This window comes from Haplochromis burtoni, unplaced genomic scaffold, assembly GCF_018398535.1.
Source record: "Haplochromis burtoni strain Fernald_Lab_line unplaced genomic scaffold, NCSU_Asbu1 Contig_31, whole genome shotgun sequence".
NCBI classification, from domain to species: Eukaryota; Metazoa; Chordata; class Actinopteri; order Cichliformes; family Cichlidae; genus Haplochromis; species Haplochromis burtoni.
Genome location: NW_024582392.1, coordinates 80,325 through 105,191, shown reverse-complemented (window position 1 = coordinate 105,191; position 24,867 = coordinate 80,325). Strand labels below are relative to the sequence as shown.

The 24,867-nt window shown below is 41.4% G+C and overlaps 2 protein-coding genes across 2 annotated transcripts in view; one reads left to right on the top strand and one right to left on the bottom strand.

Annotated features, from left to right (window-relative positions):
- The first annotated feature begins 14,792 nt into the window (after positions 1 to 14,792).
- LOC102301400 (torsin-1A) lies at positions 14,793 to 22,428 on the top strand. The gene is made up of 5 exons (XM_005918724.2): positions 14,793 to 15,094; positions 17,673 to 17,938; positions 18,039 to 18,211; positions 20,222 to 20,349; positions 20,425 to 22,428. The coding sequence occupies exons 1-5, from the start codon at positions 14,866 to 14,868 to the stop codon at positions 20,667 to 20,669; spliced, it is 1,041 nt and encodes a 346-aa protein (XP_005918786.1). The 5' UTR covers positions 14,793 to 14,865; the 3' UTR covers positions 20,670 to 22,428.
- LOC106633121 overlaps positions 22,320 to 24,867 on the bottom strand; it is a 3,282-nt gene continuing 734 nt past the window's right edge. Inside the window, exons 2-6 of the mRNA XM_014332522.2 lie at positions 24,480 to 24,818; positions 23,709 to 23,789; positions 23,086 to 23,178; positions 22,941 to 22,996; positions 22,320 to 22,859 (exon numbers count right to left, since the gene is read on the bottom strand). Coding sequence (XP_014188008.1) covers positions 22,755 to 22,859; positions 22,941 to 22,996; positions 23,086 to 23,178; positions 23,709 to 23,789; positions 24,480 to 24,818 — 674 coding nt within the window. The 3' untranslated portion in view covers positions 22,320 to 22,754. The remainder of the gene's footprint in view (positions 22,860 to 22,940; positions 22,997 to 23,085; positions 23,179 to 23,708; positions 23,790 to 24,479; positions 24,819 to 24,867) is intronic.

The window sequence follows — 24,867 nt, the reverse complement described above, 5'->3', positions numbered from 1 at the left end:
TGATTTGCTTTGCTTTCTTTAAGGCACTTTTTATTATGATGTAAAGACTACACAATGTAATACAGAGAAAACACCAACAATCAAATGACCCCCATGAGCAAGCTCTTTGCTAATGTGGGATTGGAAAAACTCCATCCCACAGGGATTGTAACATGATTCGGTGCTATTCCTGACCAGGACAAGCGTTTCAGTGCTCTACAGTCTTTGATTTACAGGATGGCTCAGGATGATGTCATCAACTAGCTCATAGAGAGTTTCTGTTTGCGTTTTGCTCTCTGCTGCTGTCCACTTCCCGCTTCTCTCCTTCTCTCCTTCAGTGGCACGTGGAGACCTGGAAGGGTCCAGGTCTCCACGTGCCACTGAAATAGGAAAGGCATGATTAGATGGTCATAGCCAGCTGTGTTGGCCAGCCTCCCCTGGCACTGCCCCCTAAACCCAATGCACTACCCCTCCCTGCAGCTGAGTCACAGACCACACTCCACTACATCCCTTTAACAATAAGAAAACAGGAACCCTCCAGCCTGGTTTCAGTATATACACACCAATGTTCATCTACCCATATCTATATCAATACATGCATGTAGGTACTGCATGTACGTAATATACACATCTGCAGAGTACATATGAAGACTTTTGGAGACAGAAGCTGGTTTAGAAAAACAGTCTGCTGCACCTTTTCCAGAAGTTGGGTAGCAGTCCATTGTTTGGCTAAGAGGTGCCCTTCAGAGTGCCTCCTGGTTATGTAAATGATGGACTGGAGCTGGAGGTCAATACTACTTCACAAGGTTTAAGACTGACTGTGTATCATACAGTAGTCTTTGTCTCATCCTTTTGGTTTTGACATCAAATAAACAAGTAAGTTTTTATATACCGCCTTTTGAGTCACAAAGTACTTCACAACAAAAATACCAGATCATTAAAAAGAAGAAAATAAAAGTTTACCAAACGCAAGTCAAAAAAGAGTCTGGAGGCCGCTGTGGTGAAAGCTCTGTCTGCTTTAGTTTTCAGCCTTATAAGATGTGCAAGCAGGCACAGACACACAAACAAAAACAAATACTGATATAGCACAAAAGTAAACATGTCATGAAGAAAAATGGGACATCCTACGATTTATTATTAAGTTGTTCATTTGTACCTACTGAGCAAATATCTGGAAAAGAGGAGCCAACTTGCACAGGGCGAGAGGCAGGGAACACCCTGGTCAGTCTGACGCAGTGCTAACAGAGAGATGGACCCATATATTTGGTCACTGTTAAACCCCTAGGGGTTTTCTGAGCTTCCTGCTTGAAAATGAAATGCCCAAAAGCAGTGGAGCATTTCTCTGCAATTAAAAACTCAGTTTCATTTGTGCCACTATGCGTTTTTGTGGTCTTCTTTTGCGGCTCGTTCACTGAATTTTAGTTGGAGCATGGTGAAACTTGGTGTTTGGAATTGGTGATAGCTCTAGAAGCTAACTAGCCTTTCTTTAGCCGTTTACATGTGGTGGTTGTACAAAAGGTTTGTATGAGAATTTAGCTGAGATTCTAAGGTTTCTGTGGATAGCCTACTACACATGCTGATGTTAGCATAAAAGCCTTGACGCCATGGAGGGTTACATAACACTTGAGCTGCAGGTGAGGTCAGAGAATCAGGCTAAGTATGTAAGTAAAACTGATTTATATAGCACTTTTAAAAACAGGATTCTATTAAAAAGTGCTTTACGGGGAATATAAAAACCAGCTTTTAAAAGAAGCCACAGAGTTAATGGTATGTAGAAGGGGAGGTAAACTGTTCCACAGCTTTGGTGCTAGAGTTTGTACAGCACGGTCGCCCTTGTGCATCCAGCACAAGTGCAAAGTCACAGAGCGAGATATCAAGGCATCTAACCCTCTAAGACCCTAACCCTAACCATATGGTAAGTTATATAGCAGTTTCACTGGCCTTGATGTGTGAAATGGTAAAATAAGAATAATAAAGACTTATTAGAGAAATGAAGAATAATAGAATGATGAATAATAAACACGTGCGGTATTTAATTTAGAATGGTCAGTCTTCTACCTACTAATAGCTGAATTTTTAAATTTTTATCTTTCAACTTATTTCAATACTAGTTTGTCAGCTAAGTAAAGCATAAAGATGGTCAGGGCTTGTACACAACACTGTATAACACTGTATTGTATTGGTCTCTTCTCATTTTCTTTCTTACGTGCACTATATTACTGTCAAACCCCACCCCTCCCCACACCACACACACACACACACACAACACACACACCACTCATACAACACATCACACGCAACCACACACCACACACACACACACACACAGACACAAAGTAACTGGGTGGGAGGGCTCTTCTATTTTTGGTCTGGTATTTGTTCTACTCGCCCTCGGTGCATCCAGCACAAGACCATTTCCTATAATCTGAGCAACTTCTCTAAGGAAGTAATCATGGGATGATGTAACTATTGAGTTAAAAAAAACTCTATGTGTGTGAGTGTGTTATAATATAAATGGTGTGGCATGTTTTAGTGCAAGTTATAGTTTGTCTGATTTCTGATATTTTGTTACTTCTAAAGCTGACTTGCAGAGGACTGTGAATCAGCTTTTTGTGACTTTTAAAATTAATTTTAAATACTTGTTGAACATTCATACAGAAATCATTTTCTCTGGATTCAATATTTAATATTATATAATCTATAATTTACTAATTTACTAGTCTAATAATTTAATCATGGGTTAACATTTCATTTCAGAGTAAAGAGAGACTAAAAATCATGTGAAGATGCCTGGTATGCAAACAAACATATTTTCTTGTTTACTGTACAGAAATATAAGAAATATATTTTAACCAACGCTATCACCTTTTCGTAAACCTTAAAAGTTTCTGATATGTATGTTTTTTCATTTGCTTCCATCTCGAATAGAGTAAACATGACTAGTAAAAAAGTAAAAAAGTAATTTTGAGTTCAACAAGTTTGATCTGATTTTTAAAAAGGACTAAAAATCTTGTCTAAATAACATTTTTTCTTTCCTTCAAATCCAGATGCTAAGGGTAAGTCAATGTTTATTATTATTATTATATTATTATTATTATTATTATTATTATTATATTATTTATTTTAATTATTATTATTAATATCATTATATTATATTAATAATAATAATAACAATACATAGCCACTGATTTTTGCAATGTCGGTGATTCTTTAAATCAAATCAAATTAAATCAAATCAAAATGTATTTCTATAGCACATTTTAAAAACAACAGTGTTGACCAAAATGTTTCACAATCAGCAAAAAAGAGAATAAAAAATTAAATACAAAACATCAACAAACAAAACTGAACAACAAACAACACAGATGACAAACATAAAAAGCAAGCCGAATGATAGTCAAACTACTTTGATTTAAAAGCCAAGGTAAAAAAGTGAATTTTAAGAAGTGATTTAAAAGACTGAATAGACTCAGAAGTACGAATATCAACAGGAAGTTTACTCCAGAGTCTAGGTGCTGCAGTTGCAAAGGCACGATCACCTCTGGACTTCAGCCGAGACCTTGGTTGAACTAAGAGCATCTGACTAGAAGATCTTTGTTCTTTTTTGGGGTTGTAGGAGTTCAGATAGATAGCTAAGTGCCAAGTTGTTTAAAATTTTAAAAGTAAGTAAGAGAATTTTAAAATCAATGTGATATTTGACATGGAGCCAGTGCAAGTTAGCTAAAACTGGATTGATGTGATCATACATTCTAGTACCAGTTAAAAGGCGTGCAGCAGCATTTTTAAATAACTGCAAACGATGGAGAGAAGAGTGCTGGAGGCAGAGGTAGAGAGTTGCAGTAGTCCAGTCTAGTGGTGATAAATGTATGTACAAGTTTATCAAAGTCTTTCAAAACTTAAAAATCTTAAAAACTGTTAAGAAAAAAAGCTTCCGCTTTTTTCAAATACTATGACAAGTGCATAATAGAAGAACATTAGAAGAAAAACAATTATTTTAATTGCTTTCTGTTTAACATACTAAAAACTTGTGATTCCAAATGAAACTAAAGTCATCTAATATCTATGAGATAGGTTGGGTTTTTTGCATCTTTTGATTTGTATCAGTTTGCACAGACAAAAACTTTTGTTTTTGGAGGTACAGTTTTCACAGTGATGTAGTGCTTAAGAACTGATGACAAATATCAGACAGGAACATTGTAAAATCTAGTCACAGAGTTTACTGAACTCTGCAAGCATCAGGAAGGACGAACTTAAAACAAGCTGTATCACTGCACACAATGATAATGAAATAGGATCATCTGAGTTGATTTAATTTACAACACCCTGATTACTTCCATGTTGAATTGAGAAATAAATTTAACCCGTCTGAACAATCAGGCTAACAGATTTTTAAAAAAGCATCACATTATGCCACAGTCTAAAAACCTCAAGATCAGAAATAAAGTTGATGGCATTGTTGACAGATTGTCAGATGACTTCCTCAGATGATTTTGACAGATAACTATACAACTGACAGATGTCAACAAATTTGGTGTGACAAGGGTTGCAAATCCATTTCTATGACTTTGGGACGACCAACCAAGTGCACACTGACAATAGTCATGCAGGAGATCACAAAAGAACTTAGAACAACATCTCAAGAACTGCAGGCCTTACTAGCCTCAGTTAAGATCAGAGTTTGTAATTCAACCATAAGAAAGAGACTGGGTGAAAATGGAATCACGGGAGAGTTTCAAGGTAAAAACTGCTGCTGTTTTTTTGTTTGTTTGTTTGTTTTTTTCGTCCTGAAGTCTTGTTATGTCTGCTGTAAAAACAACACAGAACATCATACCAACAGTCAAACCTTGTGGTGGTAGTGTGTCTCTGGTCTGGGGCTGCTTTGCTGCTTCAGGACCTGAACGACTTACCGTACTTGATGGAGCTATGAATTCTCCCCCTTACCAAAAATCCCAAAGGAGAATGTCTGGCCATCTGTTCATCTCCTGAAGCTTGAGTTCACTTGGTTTGGGAGTGTCTTAGTGTCAATCTAGTCCAATCTATCCTTTCTATCCTTGAAGCTTATAGTGGCTTGCATTTGCAGTGAACCCTCTGTAATATTAACGATAATAATAATAATAATAATAATACATTTTTTAAAAAAGTGCCTTTCAAAACACTCAAGGACACTGTACAGCAAATAAATGGAGTAGGCAGTTTTAAAAAGGTGGGTTTTCAGGTTGGACTTCGAAAGAGGGAATGAAGTGATGTTTCTGAGGTAAGGGGGTAGGGAATTCCAAAGTCAAGAGGCAGAGCGACTAAAAGCCCTGCCACACCATAGAAACAAGAGGAGAGGAAGGAACAGAAAGAGAAAGGGAAGAGGATGATCTGAGGCACTGGGATGGGATGGCGATCTGAACCAAGTCAGAAAGGTATGGTGGGGAGAGAGAATGAATAGCCTTAAATGTATATAATGTGAGATTTGACCAGGAGCCAGTGAAGCTGCTTCAGAATAGGGGTGATGTGGTGGGTAGAGGGAGTCCTAGTGACAATACGGGTGGCTGAGTTCTGGACACGTTGAAGCTTATTAAAGGATTATTGTGTAAGGCCAAATAAGAGTAAATTACAGTAGATCTGAGAGGTAACAAGGCTATGAACGAAAATGACAGTAGCATCTGTATTTACTGTCATGCAGTCTTCTTTTTAGGGTAGACTTGGATATCGATGTGCCCACCTCTTGGAGAGTGTTGTTCACTTGGTTTCTCTTCACCATGGAAATGATGGGTTGTCTGTTTTTGCAGCAGACTAGGCTAGGCCACTTCATTACCCTAATGTGCTTCTTTTTTAGCCATTCTTTTTGCTGCATCGGTGTTATGATTTGGACCCATTTGTGACCCATCCTCAGTGTTCTGGCTTCAAGGTTCAAGATTCAAGGTTCTTTATTTGTCACATGCATAGTTATACAGGTATAACACACAGTGAAATGTAACCTGACATGCTCCTCGACTTGTGCAAAAAGGGGTGGGGTGGGGCGGATAGAAGCTCCTCTTGAGTCTCTCTGTCCTTGCCCGGATGATGCGGAACCTTCTACCGGATTGCAGAAGTTGGAACAGTTTGTTGCCAGGATGGGACGGGTCCTTCAGTATCTGCGCTGATCTAGTCCGGCATCTCCTGGTGTAGGTGTCCTGAAGCCGGGGGAGAGCAAACCTGCAGCAGCGTTCTGCTGTACGGATCACTCTCTGAAGAGCTTTTTGGTCCTTAACACAGCTGTTCCCAAACCATAATTCTGTGTGAGGATGCTCTCCACAGCGCCTGTATAGAAAATCCTGAGGATCTCTGGAGAGACCCTGAACTTCCTCAGTTGTCGTAGGTGGTACAGGTGGTGCCTGGCCATTTTGGTCTGGACCTGAATGTGGGCAGACCATGTCAGGTCTGAGGAGATGTGGACACCAAGATACTTGAAGGACTGCACCCTCTCCACTGGAGCTCCATTGATGATAATGGGCTTGTAGTCACTGTACTGACTCCTTCTGAAGTCCATCACCAGCTCCTTGGTCTTGCCAACGTTCAGCTGGAGATGGTTGTCCTGGCAACATGATGCCAGATTCTTCACTTTATCCGTGTAGGCTGTCTCATTGTTGTTGGAGATGGCGCCCAACACCACTGTGTCGTCAGCAAACTTCACAATGGTGTTGGAGCCGTGGGTGGCCACACAGTCTGAAGTGTAGAGTAGAGCAGGGGCGAGAGGACACATCCCTGTGGTGCTCCTGTGTTGATGGTGATGCTGTCAGAGACACATCTACCTACCCTCACCACCTGAGTTCTGCCAGTGAGGAAGTCCAACACCCATGCACACAAATGGCTGCTGAGTCCCAGATCCATCAGCTTTGTGAACAGTCTGCTGGGCACTATTGTGTTAAACGCTGAACTGTAATCAACAAACAGCATTCTCACATAGTTACCCTGTTTCTTGTCCATGTGGCTAAGGGTGGTGTGCAGGACGTGGGCGATGGTGTCCTCTGTGGATCTGTTGGGTCGGTAGGCGAACTGGAGCGGCTCTATGGTGTGTGGGATGGAGGAGGAGATGATGTGTTTCAGCAGCCTCTCGAACACCTTCATTGCTACCGAGGTCAGTGCAACTGGCCGGTAATCGTTCTGGGATGAGGATTTGCTGTTCTTGGGCACAGGGATGACGGTGGGTCTTTTGAAGCATGTGGGGACCAGAGAATTTGCCAGGGACTCGTTGAAGATGGAAGTGAACACACCTGCTAGCTGGTCAGCACAGCAGCGCAGCAGATGGCTGGTGATGCCGTCTGGCCCCGCCGCTTTCCTTGTGTTCACTCTCCTCAGTGCCGCTCGGACATCGTGCTCCGCGATGCTGATCGCCGGTCTCTCGCTGATGACGTCACTGTCCTCGGTAGTCAGGCGATAGTTAGCATTAGCTGCCTGGCTAACCTCGAAACGGGCGTAGAACTGGTTCAGCTTGTTGGTGAATGCAGAGTCGGCGTTGATCAGTGCAGTGTCCCTTGCTTTGTAGTCCATAATGGTGCGTAGCTCCCGGTACCGGCACTTGGCATCTCTCACCGCCGTATGAGGCTGCTTTGTAGGCGCTCATATCGCCAGTGGCGAGACCGGCGTTGTAGGTGGCGGTCCTGGCATTCACTGCAGTGCGGATCGATCTGTCCACCCACGGTTTTTGGTTCGGGAATGTGGTGACTCTCGCAGTGAGGATAATCGCCTCCGCTAGCATATTGCCGAAGCATACTACTACTTCCGTAAACTCGTTGATGTCGACTGTGCATGCTCTGAACATGTTGTTGAGTGCGTCCTGTAGTGTAGCTTCTGATTGGGCAAACCAGCGTTTCACGTCCCTCGTGGTTACTTCTTCCCTCCGTATGTTTTGTTTATACTAGGAAATGAGGAAGATGGTGTTGTGGTCAGACTTCCCAAAAGCCGGGTGTGAGACAGCTTTGTAGCCCTGCTTGTATGGCGTATAGCAGTGGTCCAAAATTCGATTCCCCCCTCGTCAGACACGAGACATGCTGGTAGAAATTTGGCATGACTTGTCCAAGGTTTGCTTTATTAAAGTCTCCTGCTACAATGAGGGCTGCGCCCGGGTCCTGGTTTTGAAGCGAACTCAGCACATCATGTAGTTCGGACAAAGCCATATCTGTGTCCGCTTGGGGTGGGATGTAGACCACCGTGGCGATGACCGAGGTGAACTCACGGGGCAGATAGAAAGGGCGGCACTTAATGCTCAGGAACTCCAGATGTGGCGAGCAGCCGCTGGAAAGAGTAGAAATGCTCCCGGCATCACACCACTTTCTGTTTACCATGAAACACACTCCTCCACCTTTGGTTTTGTTTGACTCTACTGTTCTGTCCACGCGGAGCACAAAGAATGAATCCGACGGAGTTACGGCCTGGTCCGGCACGGTGGGGGTCAGCCATGTCTCCGTGAAGCACAGAATGTTGCAGTCCCTCATGTCACGTTGGAAGGTGACTCTTGCTCTGAGGTCATCGAGCTTGTTCTCCAGTGATTGTACGTTGGCCAGTAGAATGCTGGGCAGCTAGCGGTGAGCGATTCGCCTGCTGTCTCAGTCTGTCCCGAATGCCAGCGCGCTTCTTTGTTCTACGCCTTGGATGAGCGGCCCGTCCGTTGTTGTTCTCCATGCCAAGTAGTATCTCTGGTGGCCAGGATGGGTCGGGTTTAAAAGTGTCCAAGATTAAATGTGCAACCTTGTCACCAATGTTTACAAGTGATCTGCTGTCGTAGACTATAAAACTAGAGGATTTTGGAATGTAAACCAGAGCAAAAAATAAGTGAAAAACTAAAAACGTGCATAGTAGGAGCGGACCGGTCAGGAAGGCGTCTGGATGTGGCCGCGCCATCTTAACTGCAACACTGAAGCTTGGCTTAACATTGAAGATGTATTCCCGCCATTTATACAACTTTTATGTTACTATGATGTTTGGAAAATCATTACAGCATTCATCACCTGTATCATACATTTTTTAATTCTCAACTAGAATAGAATAGAATAGAATAGAATAGCCTTTATTGTCATTGTACAGAGTACAACGAAATTGGAGTGCCACTCCCTTGGTGCAAGTTTCAATAATAAATATAAATGTAAAATATAAAAAGTACAAAAAAACAATCGTAAGTACTCAAACAATAGTATGTACAATATATACAGGATAGCAGCATTAATATAATGACAGTGACGGTATGGAATAGGTTCAATTGTTTTTGTGCTTATTTACTACGGTGATAGCTCTGGGAAAGAAGCTATCCCTGAATCTGTTTGTCCTGGTTTTATGTGACCTGTACCGTCGGCCTGACGGTAATAGTTCAAACAGTTGGTTGCTGGGGTGAGAGTGGTCCTTGATGATATTGCCAGCTCTGCTGAGGTACCGAGAGTTTGCAGTGACCTCCAGGCTGGGCAGAGAGCAGCCAGTGATCTTCTGGGCTGTGTTGATGACCCTCTGCAGTACTTTCCTGTCTGCAGCTGAGCACCCTGCATACCATGTTGTTATGCCGTACGTTAGGATGCTCTCTATGGTGGCTCTGTAAAATGTCACCAGCAGCCTCTCCTCCAGGTTGTTCCTCCTGAGCACTCTCAGAAAGTGGAGACGCTGCTGGGCCTTTTTAACCACCGCCGTAGTATTTGCAGTCCAGGAGAGGTCATCAGAGATCTGCACGCCCAGAAACCTCATGGAGTGTACCCTCTCCACACAGTTCCCGTGAATGTAAAGTGGGGCCGGGTCTGCTCTGCCCTTCCTGAAGTCCAAGATAAGTTCTTTAGTTTTCGTGGTGTTCAGTTGGAGGTTGTTAACTGAACACCACTCAGTCAGTCTGTTGACCTCATCTCTGTAGTCCGACTCATCCCCCCTTGAGATGAGTCCAACCACTGTGGTGTCATCCGCGAACTTTATGATGGTGTTTGAGAGATGGGTAGGGGAGCAGTCGGATGTGTAGAGCGTAAACAGGAGGGGACTCAAAACACATCCTTGTGGAGACCCGGTGCTGAGTGTGATGGTGCTGGACCGGTGGGGGCCGAGTCTGACAGACTGTGGTCTATTTGTCAGGAAGTCCTTGATCCAGAGGCAGATGGGGGTGGAGAGTCCCAGGTGAGACAGTTTGATGACAAGGAAGGTTGAAGATTTTAGTGAAGACTCCGGTCAGTTCGTCAGCACATGCTCTGAGAACCTTTCCATGTATTCCATCAGGACCTGCCGCCTTCCTGGGATTCACTGACCTTAGAACACACCTCACTTGATGCTCCCTGAGTGTTAGTGTGCCAGTGCTGGGGGCGGGTGGAAGTGGTGTGGCAGCTGAGGGCCTGGTCGTCTCAAAGCGGGCGAAGAAACGGTTTAGATCCTCAGCCAGTGAGGCATCAGTCCTAGATGTTGCCTGGTTATTGCTTCTGTAGTTGGTAATGTGATTGATCCCCTGCCACATTTTTCTGGGGTCGTTGTCAGCAAAGTGATCTTCAATCCTCCTCCTATAGGCAGCCTTAGCTTTCCTGATGCCTCTACTCAGGTCTGCCCTGGCCGCCCTATACGCAGCCCTGTCCCCTGACTTGAAGGCAGTGTTGCGGCTTTTTAGGAGGGATTGCACTTCGCTATTCATCCAGGGTTTTTGATTTGGAAACACCCTGACCCTTTTGTTGACGGTGACATTGTCAACACAGTTCCTGATGTACGAGAGTACAGTGTCCGTGTACTCCTGGAGGTTGTGGCTGGAGAATAAATCCCATACAGTTGTTGAGAAGCAGTCCTGCAGTTGAGAAAGGGCTCCTTCAGGCCAGGTTTTTATTGTCTTTGTCTGGGGCTTTGTTTTTCTCAGCAGGGGGGTGTAGGTGTACTGTACAGAATTCTGAATGGAAACAAACACACAGGATTTAGCTCATGGTTTTAGCTCAACTGCAAGGAGGAGAGGTGGAGCTGAGTAACTCAGAGAGCACCGCCAGATAAGACTGACTGGCATAGGTGTTACACAATCCAAAACTGAGTATAAACACTGAACCAGGAGCACCTACTCCTGCTCAACAAAGAGTGTAGTGTGTGCGTTTCTGCTGAGTGCACCCACGAGTAGCCTTAGTTGGTCTGAACTTTTTAACTTTTGTTTTCTGTTGAGCAGAGACTCAAAAGGAAACTTATTGGAGTCAGAATGAAACTGATACCCCCTCAGTAGAGGATAAACAACTGTCTAAACATAGAATAATGGTCGGAAATGTTATTGCATTCTTTGATGATCACCAGAGGCATTGTTAGGATAGGGAAACAATGGGGGCGTTCCCCAGCCCTGAAATCTTTTGCATTTTCAGTAAATAAAAAGTTACTTTTCAAAGTTATTTACTAGCCAATCAATATTAAACACTGTGCACCAACCAAAATTCGAACTCAGGTGTTTTCAGCTGTCTTATTGTTATGGCTACAAATTTAATATACATATACACTATATTTTACTAGGGTTCAGCAATGAGGTACATTGTTGATTTTGTATGGTCATAACACTGTATCGTTTACTTAAAATCACGAGGTTCAAATAGAAATGTCCCCTAAAGAGATTCTGGCCTTAAGGAAAAGGATTCAGGTCCTTAAGGAAAATCATCATGACTGTAATAAGTCACAAAAAAAAAAGAAGTTTTTTACTCACAGTAGTTGTTAACAGGACTGCTACACCAACTATACACTTATTCCTGTTGCTGGTAGTCAAGTTACCTTACAAAGATGACAGCCAATTACAACCACAAGGTGGTAGGAATTTACAGGCTTGATGCAAAAAGACAATGTTAGCATCTCTGTGGTACAGAACACTACTGTTTGAAATGTGTGGATAGAGATCACTTTGGTATACAGGGTGGGCCATTTATATGGATACACCGTAATAACATGGGAATGGTTGGTGATATTAAAGTCCTGTTTGTGGCACATTAGTATATGTGAGGGGGCAAACTCCTCAAGATGGGTGGTGACCATGGTGGCCATTTAGAAGTCGGCCATCTTGGATACAACTTTTGTTTTTTCAATAGGAAGAGGGCCATGTGACACATCAAACTTATTGGTAATGTCACAAGAAAAACAATGGTGTGCTTGGTTTCAACGTAACTTTATTCTTTCATGAGTTATTTACAAGTTTCTGACCACTTATAAAATGTGTTCAATGTGCTGCCCATTGTGTTGGATTGTCAATGCAACCCTCTTCTCCCACTCTTCACACACTGATAGCAACACCGCAGGAGAAATGCCAGCACAGGCATCCAGTATCCGTAGTTTCAGGTGCTGCACATCTCGTATCTTCACACCATAGACAATTGCCTTCAGATGACCCCAAAGATAAAAGTCTAAGGGGGTCAGATCGGGAGACCTTGGGGGCCATTCAACTGGCCCACGACGACCAATCCACTTTCCAGGAAACTGTTCATCTAGGAATGCTCGGACCTGGCACCCATAATGTGGTGGTGCACCATCTTGCTGGAAAAACTCAGGGAACGTGCCAGCTTCAGTGCATAAAGAGGGAAACACATCATCATGTAGCAATTTCAAATATCCAGTGGCCTTGAGGTTTCCATTGATGAAGAATGGACCCACTATCGTTGTACCCCATATACCACACCAAACCATCACTTTTGTTTGTTAACTTCACCATTCACATAAAAGTTTGCCTCATCACTGAACAAAATCTTCTGCATCGCAAGGGATGTTCGACTAATGCCACTCTCCAGTGACATGCGGCGAGTGCTACGCTGTGGGCTCTTGCTGAATGAAGCTAGGACAGCCACTGATGTTTCTTCATTAGTGACAGTTTTCTTGCGTCCACATTTTGGCAAATCCAACACTGAACCAGTTTCACGAAACTTAGCAAGCAGTTTGCTAACTGTAGCATGGGAGATGGGTGGTCTCGTAGGGTGTCTTGCATTGAAATCTGCTGCAATGACCCGGTTACTGCGTTCACCAGATATCAACACAATTTCGATCCGCTCCTCACGTGTTAACCTCTTCGACATGTCAATGGCTGTGAACAAAGAGAAACTTGTAAATAACTCATGAAAGAATAAAGTTACGTTGAAACCAAGCACACCATTGTTTTTCTTGTGACATTACCAATAAGTTTGATGTGTCACATGGCCCTCTTCCTATTGAAAAAACAAAAGTTGTATCCAAGATGGCCGACTTCTAAATGGCCGCCATGGTCATCACCCATCTTGAGGAGTTTGCCCCCTCACATATACTAATATGCCACAAACAGGACTTTAATATCACCAACCATTCCCATTTTATTACGGTGTATGCATATAAATGGCCCACCCTGTACTTTAATGGACTTCACTCAGCACTTCTGCATGCCCTCAGGGAACACCCATGATGTTGACTAAGTCTACTTTTGCAGTTTGTCTTTCAGTTTGTTGAAGACGTGCGAAATGAACACAAGGAAGCAACACATCCTGCTGCTGGGGATACTACTCTGCTCGGGCTTGAACCAAGCAATAGAGCCTCTCAGTGTTTTACTTGGGACTGGGATAGGGGTATTGTTCAAGTATTTCATTCCAAAAACAGAGCACCGCACTCGGCGTGATAATGAAGGGACGGGCTTCAATGCAGCAGGTGGGTAGTGTTATAATGTAAGAGACTCGATATCAGTTGCCCTCTTTTTTTTCCTTATCTTTTCCTTCATTGTTTCATTTGTGACTTTGGTGTTCTTCTGTTTAAACATACCGTTTTAATGTTCTTATGTTTCTCCATCCCCCAAAGCAGGCTGGTAGACTGGCTCACACTGACACCAATACAGATCACTATCAGTGAGAGCTTCCTTAGAAATGAGTGGGGGGTTATGATAGAATGGTGTTCCTGCACTGGTGATGGTGGAGCAAGGCACAGAAACTTTAAGGTGTCGGGTTAAAGCTGACACCAACACCAACAATTGGCATGCGGAAGGATCACAAGGAGGACAAATCAGAATCAAGTTTAAACCACAGACTCTCTCCATCAATGGCCAATCACATGTATTGTCTGTCTTTAATATGCCCTTTAAGTTACAAATTGTACTTTGTGTGCACAGCTGTGCATCTCGAATTGTTTGATAATAAAATAGTGTGAACCACTAGATTGTCCCCCGGACCTTCTTTCAGTAAAAAAGAACATTAATATTAATATTTTTACATCACTATGACTTATTACAGGACAACAAATGGTTGATCATTTATTGGTGTGTAATGTTTTTAAAACTGTAAACCAATAAATGTTATTTTTAAGAGTTTGCTAGAGTAACATTCAGGAAATTATTCGGGTACAGAGCAAACTGGCTGGCAGTCTTATTATGAAACTCAAGTGTGTAAAACTAAATCAGTTACCACTGCAAATGATACCCTTCTGCTAGAACAGCAGTGGACATCTAAATGTTCATTGCCACGCTGTTACAAACAAAAAAATGGTGAGCTAATGGTATTTCGGTGTTTGAAAATTTAAATTTCTGCCAAAAAATTGTTCTGCTTTCAGTTTTGATGGTGACTTTAAGAGTCAATGAGTAAGTTCAGGCTGTGTTGAAGAATAAAGGTGGTCATACTAATTATCAACCTTCAAGGTCTTTCAAGGTACATTTTAACACTGCTTTCATGTGATTGGCTGATTAGATATTTGCAATAATAAGCAGTTTAACTGTGTACTTAGTAAACTGTAGAATAAAGTGTAAAGTATAAAATGATGAATGAGTGTTCACACACGTTACAAAGACAATGGCCAACTATGGCCACAAGATGGCGCTACAATACAGGGTTAATGAAAACAGGGACTATTCGATACTATAAGTGAGACAACACTGTTTGAGAGGACAGACTGCTTTCCTTTTGTATGTTTGAACTGATGTCTATTTTTAGATTTCACGATGAAACGCCCTGAAGTTACATGATGTTAACTCTTGGTCAGTTTGTTCTTTGGGCTAGTTTAAGGTGCAATACTTGCAAAATGAAACCAAGGAAGCAACATGTCCTGCTGCTGTGGATTCTACTTTCCTCCACTGTGATCAAGGGAACTGAGCCCTTCAGCAGTTTCAAATTCCCTAATATCAAAGAGACATGGAATTCTATTTGGGGCGAGAGCTGTAATTCATACTGGATTTCCTTCAACCAGACAGGTAACACACCCAGCAAACAGCTTGTGAAATCTAAACAGTAAAGGTCTAATTATTATTTTTTAACTTTAGTTGGGAAGGTAACCAATTTTCATGATTTAAATTGAGTTTAGAAAAAAGACTGATGACAAGAATATAGTTTATAAATGACACAGATACAGCACCTTTACAGGTTGGATCTTGGTAGTGGGCTGAAGTCCACCTCCTAAATCAACTGGGGTGCATCTGCCTTGAAAACAAAAGTCCATATAACAAAATAATACAACACAAATATTTATTGTATTTCCAAATCATAAGTCCTTGTAGTTACTGAAAACTACTGTATATTAAATAATCTACATGAAAAAAATACAAAACAATATAAAAGATTAATACAGAAGCAAACATGGTCACACAGTTTGGGTGATCCACTGTGTATTATTATCCATCCATCCATCCATTCGCTAACGCTGTATTATTATCATTATTATTATTAATACATTTGCCATGTAGAAAAGGGAGAACTGTGTAACCTTGAGTCTTTGTGATTCTACACAGTCTAGATATCAAAGTGTCTTTTGTCTCTTAAAACAAAACCCAAGAAGCTGCCGTGCTGGTTTAACCTGCTTTATTAGGGTGGGGCGCAAAAATCCTAGCTTACTTGACTGCTTCTGAAATGCTTGTGATCTGCGCTTTACTAGAACTAGCATTCTAGTATGATTAAAAAAATAGCTCCATAGATATACAGTACAGATATTGATATTATTTCAATTGAAAATTATTATGTTATGTTTTTTAAATGTAAATCTACTGGGCAAAGAGCTCAATGTAAAGCATCCAGAGTCTTCTACAAAGTCATGCTGTTGTAATTCACTAGCTGGGACCACTTCTTTATTTTAGGATTTACAGCGTTTTAGTAGGTAAAGGTGAATGCTTGGACATGAATTGAGCTGCGGTGTGGGGAAGGCCTCGAAGGGGACTGGCAACGGCTCCCGGGCCTGGCAGATCCCCATGTATTAAATAGAAGTGAAGAAGTTAAAGAATTGAGAACAAGGAGGGAGGGAGGGAGGGAGGGTGGGGCACATAAACGAGAATGAACAGTTTGTGGAACTGGAGGGAACCTATATAGACGCAACCGGAAGGAGCGTGTTTGGAGGCGTGGTCCCAAACATCTGAAATTCAGATACATAATCTCCAATAGATGTAGTGTGTGATTTAACACAGTCTTCCTGAAGTATGCAAAGCTTTCCCTGCAGAAAAAGAAATGATAGCATATGTTACTCTAAAAGTCTTTCCAGCTGTCCAAGCTGCCAGTTCCATAGGTACTAATGCACGAACATCCTATCAGCAAATGCAGGCTTTGAACTGAGTGCTGGTAAAAACAACCCCAAAAAATAACCAAAAAAAACCAACAAACCCAACAGATTTGATCAAATCTGACCACAGAACAGTTTTGCACTTTGCTTCAGTTTATTTTAAGTTAGCTTTGCCCCACATAAGATTGCTTCTGGATCATCCTTGATGTTTCTATGTTAGTTTAAACGAATCAACACCCCCGAGTCATACTATCAGAATCCTTGAAGCGCAGGCTGAGGAGGGTGTGTGGCAGCAGTCTTCCACTCTCAATTAACCAAAGACCCAGACAGAGTTTTGATTCATTTGAAGTCTGATGCTTAGCCTGGTCTAAATAACCCAAAATGTGATGTCCACATATGTGGACGCCAGGTCCTAGGAGGTTAAAGCCTGAGAAGGAATGGCGTGCACTAATTTAGAAGATCATCTTTTAGTCTGGAAAAGTAGTTTACTGCTTTATAAAAAAGCCCTCTATAAAGCTAGATCACTTTACTATTCATCACTGATTGAAGAAAATAAGAACAACCCTACATTTCTCTTCAGCACTGTAGTCAGGCTGACAAAAAGACAGAGTTCTGTTGCTCTGTTTCTTTAACTTTAACTGTAATGAGTTCATGACATGAACCACGACTGGCTGAAAAGACAGCAGCTGTTGAGCGTTGAAAATTTTTTATGGAGATACTTGATCAGGCTAGGCACTAAAAAGCAGTATTTATTAGTAGCAGGCTTCTGTTTTGAGTCCATATTGAGATCCTGGCATTTTTGAGATGGCAGTTTGGTATATGATACTTAACAAAAGTTAGCACTGTAGACAACTCCACTAAACTACACATGTACACAAGTTTTATGATGGTTTCTCATAGCAACAGTCATTGCTGTAGGAGTGAAGATCTACACATTTTTGTCGGCCTGCAGCCTGCCCACCCCTTTGGAAAGTAGACAGGGCTCTTGTGCAGTCTATGCAATTTCTCCATTCGCTGAACAAAAAATTTATTTTGTCTCAATTTTTGCGTGGGTAGATCTGCTAAGTCCACTCTTGCTCAAATAGCTTTTCTTTTAAACCTCCTCTCACGTCAGTCACATTTTCAGTCACTAATCCTGCTGACTTTCTGCTATGTATTCTCAAGGTCTGAAGGCTGACTTGACATGTTAGGTTACCACAGGAAGTAGAATTTTACTGGATTAGTGTAATTTCAGTCACTTTTTAGCAACGGATCCTGGTGACTTTCTGTACTCTTCCACTCTATAGGTCTAGAGGCTGACCTGGGAAACAAACTCTTTGGACAACACATTGCTTCAAATACCATTTTTAAATCTGTGAGTGGATTTATGAAGGATAATAACCCGAAGAAGCCTCTGGTGCTCTCTCTGCACGGACCAACTGGCACAGGGAAGAACTTTGTTAGCCAGCTGATTGCAGACAATGTTTACAAGAAGGGATATCACAGCAAGTTTGTTCACGTGTTCTCAGCTACACTTCACTTCCCCCATCGAAGTGAAATTGCTACCTATAAAGTACGGAGTATCATGTGTTTCAAGTGAAACTCAGTTTATTTGTTCTAATTGGTTTGGTCTGTTCTGTCTGTATTAATTGTATTTGCATCTCTCTCCTCAGTCTCAGTTACAGGAGTGGATCAAAAACAACGTTACAAACTGTGAACGCTCAATGTTCATATTTGATGAGATGGACAAAATTCCTCCTGGTTTGATTGACAGCATAAAGCCATATCTGGACTATGGAAAAGTGGAAGGAGTTTTTTTTCAAAAATCGATCATCATCTTTCTCAGGTAAAAATCTGGAAGCCTTTCCAGAGGGTAAGTTTAATGCTTCCACTTTGTTAGGGACTGGTAAAATAACTTAATTTGTTACAATATATGTCAGGTCGGGTATCAGATGCCACCTCTCTAGGGACATCTCAGGCCATCCAAGGTATGGAGGCCTATCTCCCTCCACCACTCCCCCTGCCAGTGGCAGACGCTCTCAGACATCGGTGCGTTGGTGGTTCTTTGTGTTCGGGGATGGGCGTCCAGGTACGCACCGGCTCACTCCTGGTGGCTGCTTGTCGGGGCCTGGAGCCTGGGGCTCGCTTGGGCCACTTCGGGGGTGGGGTGCCCTCGACCTCTCGGCCTGGGGCTCGGTCACTCAGGCACAGCTGGCTGCCGGCGGAGCTCACGGGCACATCACTGCAACCCCCTCTGGCTTCTGCTCCGCGGCTGCTGAGTGACCCCTCATCTGGGGCTCTCCTCAGCTCTTTCTGGGATAGTGGCGGCTGCCCCTCCGTTGGTCTTCCTTGGTCTCTTGTGCTCTGAGGGCCACTGGATGTCTGGAGCCTGGATCTCCTCCATACCTGCTTCATGCCCTGGAGGATGGGGCTATGGCCCCCCCACACCCTCTAGCAGATCATTACATGAAGGAACCTTTTAAATACAAGCGCGCTCATGCTCACAGGTGTACACACGGGTGCTCACACACACAAACTACACCCTTTTCGGCTCCTACCTCAAAGCACACTGTGCGCTGTCGGTCCTGCATGCTGCACAACAACATTCAATATTTAGTATTTACTGTTATATTTGCATAGATCATCGCAATGATGTTGTTTATTATATTGCTCTTTTTTTGCTTGTTTTCTCTTTTTTCTTTCTCAACAGGTGATTGATTTATGTATTTTTTGTCAGTTTGTTTTGTTGGTTTTTGTTTTTTGCCCTTTATCACCGTTCCTCTTCCCCGCTATTTTTCTTTCCCTCTTTCTTTCTCCCTTTTCTTTTCCCCAGTCAAGTCTGTCCTGTGTTCAGCAAGTGAAAATAAAATAAAATAATCAGTTAAATCAAAGGTGAATCAAATAGACCAATATGGCAAGGCTGGGATGGTCCATTTGGTGAGAAAGAAAAAACAAAAAAGTCAAAGTGACACATAGAGGGTTTAAGATGGGAGACTATTTCGGGCAGAGTGCTCACTGAAAAAGGCTCAAAGTGATCAAACACAACTGAGGAAATCAGGGGAACAAAGGGATCATAACCTGGAGGAGAGATATGAGACCTGATAGTATCAACCTTATCGACAGAAAAACATAAAAATGTTTTCACAGGTGGCTGGAGACCCTGGTAGGTGTGAGGTGGGTTGAGGGTTGATAACAGAATTAATGGTGTTGAATAAGACACGGGGCCTGTAGCTGTGGTTAGAGATTATATCTGATAAATACTTTTCGAACAGCATCCTGATAAAGAAATAGGGCTTCCCTTAACAAATCAAAGGAAATCTGGAGTTGATCTTTTTCCATTTTCTTTCCGCTTTTCTGCACGTCCTTCTGACAGCCCGAGTGACATAGTTTAACCAAGGATCATTTTAGACCTATTAAACTTGTTTTATTTAAAAGGAGCAACAATATCAAGAACATTTGAACAAGTGGTATTGAACAAAGTGAGCAAATGATCAGCATGCGGTTTAAGGGAACAATTGTCCAAGGAAGGGACACCAATATTCTGATACACAGCCGAGAAATGTCCAGCAGTAGCAGGAGTTATGATGCAGAATTCATGCGCAGGTAAAAGAGGTTTAACTGGAGGACATGGCACCGAAATCTGGATGATAACAGGCATGTGATCAGAAAAGTGATAACTAACAAACTAACTAAGATGCTATCTTAGCATCTACTATCTATAAAATATATTATAGTTATATATAGTTATATTTGTTAGCACCTATTATAAAATACAAAATATTTGAAAACGGACCAGTTGCTCATTCACATTATGACACTTCTTATGTTTTTACTATTTCTTTTTTCTTTCTCACAGCGATACAGGAGCAGATCAAATTACAAAAACAGCTGTAGATTTCTGGAAAAATGGAAAAGATCGAGAAGAGATGATGCTCAAAGATTTTGAAAGTTTCATTTCTCCTATAGTTTTCAACAGTGATCAAAGTGAGTGTATCCTTATGTCTTTATCGTTCACCACTTACGATGATCATCTTCCTTACTGAAAATCTCTCTTTGTAGGCAGTTTTTCAAAGTCAACTTTGATTGACAGTTGTCTGCTTGATGTTTTCATCCCATTCCTGCCTCTGGAGTACAAACATGTTGTACAGTGTGCGATGGCTGCGATGAGAGACAAAGGTCTTCAGCCAGATGAAAATGTGGCAGACCAGGTGGCCAGAAGTTTAGTCTATCACCCCAAACTGGAGCAAGTATTTGCCTCGAGTGGCTGCAAGACAGTAGTAAATAGGGTGCACTTATACAGATGAAGACTGATTCTACTCTGATTTCTACTGTATGTACGATTTTATTAACTCTAAACTAGACAACTCAAAAGTCAGCAAAGCATGTTACAGAAAACAAGATTTTCAAATAAAAATATGATGCCATTTTCTGTCTCATATTACATATATAAAGTTTTCCAAAATGTGTTGCAGGAATTTTTTATGCATACAAGAATGTTTTGATTCCACTTGACAGGATTTTTGGTGTAAACGCAAAAGAAAATCATCATGATTATAAGAAACATAGTATATCTTATATTTTTTAAATTGGGCTTTAATTTACTCAAGCACAAAAACACATATTTGCTTATATAAAAAGAGAAAAAAATAACATCTAAAATCATTGATTCGAAAGAAGTGAATAGAGTGAAGGCGCTTCAGCCTTTTATAACCGCAGGTGCACACAATCAGCCACTCGTTGCCTCTTGGATTACCATGGGATCCCCAGGCAGCCAATCATCTGCGTGGGCTGTCACACTTCAATCTGCATACGAGAGGGAGGCACAGGACTCCAATTAACCAATTGTCAACGAGTCCTTGCACTCTTGGATTTGCTTGAAGCAAAGGGGGGTCTCACTCCCTCCGAGGCCCAGGGCTGTGACATCATGTTGTTGTAATGATTTGTCTTCCCTTGTATACTTTGTTTCTTGTTTCTCTGCCATGTTTACTTTCTGTTTTAAGTTGACAGTCTTTGTCTTTTGTGCCTTGTTTTTATTTTACTTTCTCAAATCTCATTATCTGATCTTGTTCAGCTGTGTGTAATTCTCAATGTCATGGTCCTGGGTGTGACCCAGTGTTTTGTGTTTAATTAATATTTCTTCATTATTTGTTATTCATGGTTTTAGTTGTTTTGAGGTTGTATTGTGTTGCTCTAGCTTATAGTTTCAGTCAGTGTGCCTTCCCTGTGTCCATGTTATATCTACTCTGTGCTTTTTCCCCGTCCCATGGTTCAATCCTCTGCCTCTGCCTCAGTGTAGAGTCCGCTTCTCTGTTTTATACTTCCTCTTTTATTTTGACAGTCTGTTTTTAGTCATTGGATTCTGCTTTGCTTTTTTTTGTCTTATTAAGTCTGATTACTCCCAGCTGTTTTCTCCTCCTGTGTCTCATTCCCTTGTTATCCCACTGTTTATATAAGCCCTGGGTTTTCCCTTATTCTTTGTTGTGTTGTCCCTCATTATGCCAAGTTGACAGATTCTGGTTTGTTTTCTTGTTGAAGTTTCTTGTTTCCTGTTTCTAGTTTAGTTTCGCATTTGATGTTAGTTTTTTCCAGCAATAAAAGCTGCCGTTTTGATTTTAATCCTCCGTCTTGAATCCTGCTCCTTCGTCCTGCCTGCCACACAGCCTGACACTTTAGTTATTGTCAGTCTTTCCTTATTGCCTACTGTGTGTATATAAATTAATTGTCTCCCCTTTCTCCTTAGTCAGATCATCTGTGTCTTTGGCCTGAATTTCAACCCTGTGTACTGTTCTCCTTATTCTGTAGTTTGCTTATTTTGCCTATTCATGTGTGCTTCTGGAGCTCAGGAAGATTTTGGAGTCATTTCTGAGTTTTCTTTGTGGATTTTTATGGACTTCAGTTTTTCACCTAAATAAAGACTGGTTTGTTTATTAGGTTATACACCTTGGGAGGTCCTTTTTGGCACAATTATAACATTTATAAGCAAACTGAACAAACACTATATCACATATAAACAGTCTTTTGGGGATTCAAGATGTTTTTCTGATCTTAATGTTCCCTTTCTTTTAGCTGCTTCCTTTAAGAGCATCACTCGAGTCATAAGAGATGCGTTTGACGACAAGCGCACACATACAAGTAGAGTTGTGGCGAGTCGAATAGGCACTAATGGAAAAGGGGCTTTAGTGCCAACTGTGCATTGTTTAAGTGGCACAGCCGTCATGAGTATTGTTGCTAAACATGTACAACACCTTATGACCACACGGCAGGTGCTTCCAGCATGGGACAAGTGGCCCCAACCTGGTAAAAGCAAGATGTTCCTAATAAATTGTTTGGTGAGTGATTAGATCGTTTTAGTTGCATTAGTTCTGATGGTGAGAAGGTGAAACAAAGGTTCAGAGGTTACAGTAGATTTTATTATGACTGCTGCAGGTTTCATCCACTGGGGGGGTGAAGTCTGCACATCCAGAGACTGGAGAGCACTTCCTGCATGTGGAAAACTGACAACACAGTGTAAAGTATTAGTTCTACATTCATATACATTCAGCCTCTGAATTTAGACATAAACAGAGATGATTCACCTCCAGGTTTCTGCTTGTGTTGTTCTTTGTGTCTGACTGCCTCCTGGTGGTCAAACCTGTGGAGCGCAAATACAAAAGCTTTTTGTTTCTTTTCTTTTTCTGTTTAGTTAAAAGATTATTAATATTGAGCTAGAGAGCCACTCACCATCAGTCTCCCTTATTCTGATCCATTTGTAGAAGAGCAACACAACAGCAGCAAACAGCACAGTGACACATGTGACCAGAGGCAGGACATGAGCTGAGCAGGTAAGAAGAGACAGAGGAGTAAAAGAAAACATCAGAAAAATTAAATGACTAATAATTAAATCATTATTTAAGTGAATACTTTACCCACTTAAATACCTTTTGATGTAGAATATATAGACAGTATATAAAGTTTATTTATGCTACTTCCAACCACGTCTGCCTTCAAAAATGTACTTTTAACAGCTTAAAAGTGAAGAATTTGCATTTTGTGTATATAGTCATGAATCTGTATATACAAGAGCAGTCAGATGACAACTATTTTCAAGGACAAGGAAAATACAGGGAGTTCTTTTTGTGGTTTGTTCTCAACATGCTTATTTGTGCTTTCTCAGCTCCCAAGTCCAAGGAATCAACTTTATTTCACTCAGTACCAGACAATAAAAACACTCCAGAGAGTCACAAGTCAAGCTTTCTGACTGACTCCTAAAATAAGGGTTTAAAAACTTGAAGTAATCTTTACATTTTGTTATAAATAACAAAATATTCTGTAGATATGAGAGAGGCAGCTGTGCACACTCGTACCTTTGAAACTAAGAGCCTGAGCGGTTTCGTCAGTCTGCTGCTGTTCAAGCTGCCTCAGTGTCTCAGGGAAAGTCTTCAAGGCTGTGAATAACAAAATAAACCAGTTAATTAATGTAGATGCATGATGCATGCAATACTTTATGACCAACAACTAAGTTTATTGATTTAAATATAATAATATGACATTTAAAAGATCAGCAGCTGTCTGTAATCTATAAAAAAAATGAAACAAGGGTTTTGGCAACATCCACCGTCGCCACCAATTACTGTATTTTTGGACCAGAATATTTTTTATACATGTTACCCGGGAACACAATAAGCTAACATTTGCAGAAATCTTGATAATAAAAAGTAGAACCATTGATTTCTTAAACCATTACTTGGTTTAAGGCATGACTTAAGAATTAAGTGGGATTGTTCAGTGTCCATGTGAGGTCATTTTTCTTATTTGTGACCTTCATGTCTGAAACAAAGGCTCACATCAGACTTTAACAGTAAAAGGTTGTTTTTTTTTGTTTAGTTTTTTTGAACCTCATGTTAAAATTGTAAAGTGTTAATATTATCAATACTGGCTCAATATCGGATTGTAAAGTAAAACATGTCTTGACTGTTCTTGCAGGTAAATCTGCAGGTGCGGCACTTGTATTACACAAAACAGATGAAACGAAATGGTGAAAACTTTATGGCTGATCCATAAAAATGCAATGCATTGTGAGGATTATGACTGAGGATTTTGATTTGTCCTTATTTATAAATGACGAAGAAACTCACCATCTATAACTCTGACTTCAAACTCCTGATATGAGTCTGGTAAGAGAGGCCGTTCCAAACCACACGAGTATCGTCCAGAGTCGGACTTTGTGAGCTCTGTGAAGCTCACATACAGAACTGTAGACGATACTGGAAAGGATCCCTCTTCATACTGGATGCTATATCGGCCCCTTTGAGCTGTGTCGCCTTCAGTTTCAATGAGAACGTCTCCTTCTTCGCATTTGTCCTTACAGAGAAACTTTTTTCTTCCAGATAAGGAGAAGGAGCACTCCACTGTGATACTGTCTCCTTCTGTGTGGATGATTGTTTTTGCACTGATGAGCCCACAGCTACACAGCGCTGTGGAAAACATACATAATGATAGTGATTACTGTTTTCTGTTAAACGT